The sequence below is a fragment of the Typha latifolia genome, chromosome 1 (assembly GCF_019914945.1).
Source record: "Typha latifolia isolate L0001 chromosome 1, TyphaL0001v2, whole genome shotgun sequence".
Taxonomy (NCBI): domain Eukaryota; kingdom Viridiplantae; phylum Streptophyta; class Magnoliopsida; order Poales; family Typhaceae; genus Typha; species Typha latifolia.
In genome coordinates this window covers 21716421-21722420 of record NC_133086.1, presented here as the reverse complement: position 1 = coordinate 21722420, position 6000 = coordinate 21716421, and the positions used below count along the sequence as shown (strand labels likewise).

The window sequence follows — 6000 nt, the reverse complement described above, 5'->3', positions numbered from 1 at the left end:
AACTACATTTGAAATTTGCGGCCGAAGTAACTTGAAATCTGACTCAGTACGTTAAGTGAATTTTACGGTTTGCACCTTGTATTTTTAACTATTTGCATACCCAATTCCCGTGTTGAGCATAAAATGATATATATAATATAACTCCTTAGTGCAGGGTGGTATATGCAAACTTCCCTAACAACCTCCCACCGGCTCTTCCTTAAAATCCGTCCAATCCTTCGATCACATTCACACTCCTCATTCCAAGAATCCATTCAATTCTCCCTCTCTCTCTCTCTCTCTGACCACAAACACTACCAATACTACCCAATTACTTCCCCACAGAGGCCTTTTAAATTCTCCCCCTTGCTTCCACCCGCACAATCTCTGTGAGCTCTCCGTTCCATTTTCTTCGCCATGGGAAACGCTTTGTTGACGTCCATGAGGCGCGCCGCCAAGGTGATGAAGCTCGACGGCACCACCTACCGCTTCAAGCCGCCGGCGAAAGCCATGGAGGCGCTCCGCGACCACCCGGGCTACACCATCCTGGAGGCCGACGAGGTGAAGCGACTCGGCCTCCAAGCCAAGCCGCTCGACCCGGACGCGCCGCTGAAGCCCAAGAAGCTCTACTTCCTCGTCGAGCTGCCCAAGGTCCCCGACCAGCGGGCGCCGAGGAGGGCGTGGTCCGGCTCGATCCAGCTCGGGGCGAAGGAGCGGCTCGAGGGGTTGATGCTCTCGCGCCGCGCCGCGTCGGACTTGTCGGCTAAGTCATCCGTTGTCGCGGCCAGCGAGGCCGGGAAGGATGGGGAGGTGAGGATTAAGATGAGATTGCCGAAGGCGCAGGTGGCGAAGCTGATGGAGGAAAGCCGGGACGCAGCCGAGGCGGCGGAGAAGATTATGGAGCTCTGCGTCGCGGCTAAGAGGACGCCGGAGGCGGTGGCCGAGCCGAGTGTCAGGGCCGGGAGGAAAGAGGTACTGAGCTTGAATCAATGCAAGACTTGTTGGTTATTATTATCTAGATAACAAGATCGATTGACCCAAAAAAAAAACTTGAAGCCGCTTAAGTAATGGACTAGCAATAAACACAAATTCTTGTCGATTAAAAATTTAAATCATTAAATAACATCTTAGATACAGCGAACAATTTATTTATGCAAGCATCTAAAATTAGGATAATTACATTAAGACTATCCAAACTTCCATCAATTTTTATATGTTCTCCTCATTTTTTTTTTATTTTTATTTTCTACAGAGTACTTTTGCCCTTTGAGATAACGTTTATGGTGACCATAAATTATTTGATCACTTGCACTTTGTTGACATTCTCAGTGGTCAACTCTTTTCGTAGCACTCCCTTTCTCTCCACCCTCCAACAACCAATTTTAAAGCCTTTTAAAGTCAATATTCTGAAGCCCTAGGTCACATTATACATGCTTTATTATAAGTTGAAAAGTACCTACCTACTAGCTGCAAATTTCCATATAAAATGGAATCTTCCATCAAATTTACATCAAAAATCCTTTTAAAATAAATATCTCTCTGATTCTTTCTTCTTTATTTTTCGCAGAAGCGAACGCGGTTTGTGACGTTGCCGGACGAGATAATTGCTTGAATTGAAAAGTCTCGTTAAATTCTGGCAACGAAATTAATCTGAAATTGTTATACGTCGTTGTTCTCCCAAGAGTTGCGGGTCGAACATGAGAAGCTGCTCGTAGCTTCCTATTCGCCCTGGAATTGTTTCTCTCCTCATCAAAGATATACTCATTCTCGACCAGACATCTCTATATGTATACTACAAATATTCTTTCACTAAAATATGAGATTTACTATACTATACTATACTGTACTGTACTGTACTGTACTTTACTGACGTGGCGTTCTAATGGATTGGTCAAAGACTTTTGGATAGTGGAGGATATTGCTGTTTTGGCATGATCTAAAAGCTTGACTTAGTGTGGTTCCTTACGGAATTATCGTGCTTAGGTTTAACAACGCATGATGGAAGAGTTGGTAAACGATGAGTTTAAGAATAATGGGAAAGTGGAGGGCCATTAATTACCCCTCCTTATTCGTTGCAGCGTGAGCACTGCTGACCTCTTGGTGACGAGTCTCACGTAGGCAATTTTACTGAGAGATGTTTTAGATATTCTATTTAATGGAATATTTTTTTTTACTTCTTCGCTAGCTCTGTTAAATTTAACTCAACTGCTTTTAAGATAATAGAAATAAAAGACAGTGGTTGAATGATAATTACTTATCTTGTTAGAGTGTGAATTACCATAATACCAATATAGTGATATACCAACCACTTCATAAATCGATCGAATTGCTTCTTGATTCGATCTATTGAGTCGAGTCGATCAATCTCCATTGATAGACTTTAACTATAGTGAGTGAATCATTATTGTAGAGCTAGGCCCCATCAAAACCTACCAAAGTCCATACTTGTGAGCTCTTAAGTCCCTACACCAAAACAATGGCATCCACACGTTCATGTAGTAAGCAACAAAGGTTGAAACGCCCTTAAGGATGTTATCACTGTGGCAATAACTAGCACTCCAATACCACTGGTCTGACCATTTGCCCAGCAGGCATCAACCCAAACAATCGGGTCAAACTTCATGGAGCCTGCAAGTTTTTTTTTTTTTTTTAAAAAGGAAATTTTGTAGGCAATAACATTTTATTAACATCAATCCAAGGATTACAATTGCAACCTAATAAACAAATGAGACAGAGAATTAAGCAACAACGTTTTAATACAAGCCTCAAACATGAGCACTATAAGTAAAGTAAGTATCAAGTCCGAGGGCACTAATAGATAATAAAAAAAGTAAAACCGTGAAAGGTTCACAGGAGCAAAGGCCTCAAGTGAAGCCAAGATTAGTCTGTATGGCCACAACTCCTCCATGGAGCATTGGAGCAAACCTCTCAACAATAGAGAGGAAGCTTGCCTTAAATTTGGGCAATCTTGTCATTAAGTTTTTAGCCCAAGAATAAGCTTGGTTTACTTGAAACTTTGTAGGTAAGAGGGTGTAATCTAGCCTTTGAGCCTAACCCAAAGAATCAAGCTTTGAATGGATTAAGTTCTACTCGAGCCCATTTCGAGAGGCTTGATAAGTAAATTCAACTATATTTCAAATCAAGCTCAAACTAAGCTTGAATTAAACAAAGCTTAGAATCCAGCTCAAATCAAACTTAAATTAAATCTTAGGTGGCCTATTATTTATTATATATACTTTTATATAAATTTAGCCTTATCGAGATAAGCCAGATCTATTTGTGCTTAACATCGGCTTGAAATTAAATTGGAGCCGAGCTCAAACAGGCTTAAAATAGGCTAAAATGCATAATATAATAGCCCAAGCCCAACAACATAATCACATATCCGGGCCTTAAATTCGAAATTCCAATTGCAAACCCGGTGAGAGATTACGTTTGTTAAAATGTCCTATTCATCGTATGATATAGATAGGTTAATTAACGTTGTTTGTGTCATACTAAATTAATCATCTTTCACGTAATCCACTTTAAATCTAACGAGCTTTCTAAACTAATATAATAAGGTAAGAAGTTTATTATTAACGATATTAATTAACTATAAAGGATGCATTTGGTAACTTTTTTTTTGGCAATTTTTGTTTTTATATCCCCTAATGTGTTGCAAAATTAGGTTTGAGTGTGCCCTCCTTCGTCCTACTTCGCTAACGATTAATTTTATCTTTTAAATTGCTTATATAATAGTGAATAAGATAATTCTTTTGCCATGAATGACAAGTACCTTAGTCATGGTTGGCACATCTAAAAAGTAAGGCTTTAAAAGAGGTGGGATAATGTTGTATGTTTACTTGCTTAGCAAATTTTATCTATCTATCGATCTACAAGTCCTTTGTCATTTCATAACTTGTATTAGCTAGGGTTACTAGAATTAATAATTATTGGCTCAACAATTAGGGTTAATCATTTCTAATATGTAGATTAGATAACTAAGCAACTCTCCCAAAGGAATAGACCACAATGGACTTAGATTTTTTTTATATTAAATATCTTTTTTTAAGATTGATAAGGAACTTATGGACTAAACATAAACTATATATAAGGATCACTAAATTTTTTTTGATACATAAATGGACTTATGAACAAATTCTCCTAAGAAACCGATTATAATGAGCCAAATAATAAGTGGCAATAGATCAAATTAGCCACACACATAGGGGTGTAAACGTGCCAAGCTTGAGTGAGTCGGCTCTAGCTCAGGCTTGGCTCGAGATTAATTTCGACCATAATTTGATGGTTTAGATTCGACTCGGCTCAACTCGAGCTCGAGCTGAGCCCAAGTAGACCCGAGCTTGATTGGAGGAGGAGGAGGAAATGGTAGCTATAATATCGGCTTATCGACGGGGGAGGAGAATGCTGGGCAAGTCAGCTCCAACTCAGACTCAACTCTAAATTTAAATCAAATATTAAACTAAGGCTTAGGTTTAACTCAGCTCAACTAAACCGATCCAAGTCTGTGACGCTCATTTATCTCGACGCACACGTACACATACGTAATCTAATTTTGTTTTTAACTTATCAACCAAACTTTTCTAGGGCTCGAGCTCACAAGCTTTTTGACTATGACGTGGAAAGGTGTTATTTAATTTCCCAGCTAAAAACTTTGAAAATAAATATATAAGGGGCCTCAACTAAGGGACATTTCTTCTATTAAATTAGCATTCTTCAAAGATTCAAGAATTTTGATGGCTTAACTCATAGGCTTATAAAGGCCAACTCCTTTTCCATTCACGTCTTTATTACGAGCATAAAGAGGCGTACTTGATTTGGCATTTGCCTCTCTCTTTTTCTATTATAACAAAATAATCTAAATATATATTTATTATAACCTTTAAGATATAATCGAGGCCTTTAATTTCCATCCATAGCCGCTCTTTTTTTTTATAATTAATTAAATAAAAAAAGCCACGTAACAACTAGAATTATAAATATCCAAAAGTAAAATATTCATAGAGTCGACAGGGCAAAAAAACTTCTTCATTCATTTAATAAGTAGGATAAAATCTGTATGATAAAAAATAATTATATATCCATCATAATGTGCTTTTTAAATAGGACCACAATTAGCTTTCTAAAGTACTATCATTTCATGTAAAGATTCCACCTACTGACTTTGTATTAGATCTCAACATCATAGATGAGACTTTTCCAATAACCTTTGGCCACAGTCATGATTAATGCCCAGAATTATACGCCTAAACTACAAATTTATCTTCCCAATTTTACCAGTGAAAACTTTAGATTTTTTTTTTTATAATAGAATTGTTAATTATGATTAATTTTTAAGAGAAATAATCTCATTTACATATAAATTCTTATTTGTAAGGGCAGCAAAATGTATTAATGTAATTATCATAGAAAATTAGGAGAGGATTGAGAATTTAATTCGATGTTGAGAGAAGAAGGCACGCAAAATGGAGTCGTGGAACATTGATTCTGCATGCTGACGTGGGTCATCGATGGATTCTTCTTCGCTGACGTGTCTCCACGTATTATTCTCCAAATGTTAGGTAGTAAATGATGTACTCTTATTAATTGCTGATTAGATAATTCGGACTTTGCCTTTCTCGTTTTTGTTTCTTTCCTCTTATTATCTTTCTATATCTTATTGGATGCGTGCATCGATGAATGCATCCGTATATAATTAATTATACTTAGATCTCTTTTAAGTGATTGAAAACGTCTTAAATACTTATTTTATTAAGTTTTCTTTATCTTTTTTTATCCATAAGTTATCACTTGAGCAACTATAGCTATACGACATATTTATTTTTATATTTTGGAGAGAATATTTTTTTTTTAGTTTATTAAAAAAAAAAAGAAGTCCATATAATAGTTAAGAACATCTAGATATAATTATCTCTATAATTAATGTGAATTTCTTGTATGAATATATCATCCAAAGTTGTATATTTAAGTATGGGCCGTTCCAATTTTTATGTAAAAGAAATAGATTTAATATCGTAA

At 36.9% G+C, this 6000-nt stretch overlaps 1 protein-coding gene across 1 annotated transcript; it reads left to right on the top strand.

Annotated features, from left to right (window-relative positions):
* Positions 1-230: 230 nt before the first annotated feature.
* Positions 231-1886, top strand: LOC140794678 (uncharacterized protein At1g66480-like). Its single transcript, XM_073146809.1, has 2 exons — positions 231-951; positions 1547-1886. The coding sequence occupies exons 1-2, from the start codon at positions 397-399 to the stop codon at positions 1589-1591; spliced, it is 600 nt and encodes a 199-aa protein (XP_073002910.1). The 5' UTR covers positions 231-396; the 3' UTR covers positions 1592-1886.
* Positions 1887-6000: the final 4114 nt, after the last annotated feature.

What these genes read in the sequence shown, in the direction of transcription:
- LOC140794678 (XM_073146809.1), top strand. Translation starts at nt 397, where the DNA reads ATGGGAAACGCTTTGTTGACGTCCATGAGGCGCGCCGCCAAGGTGATG. An exon ending in TCAGGGCCGGGAGGAAAGAG is followed by an intron (nt 952 to 1,546) that starts GTACTGAGCTTG and finishes TATTTTTCGCAG; the next exon opens with AAGCGAACGCGGTTTGTGAC.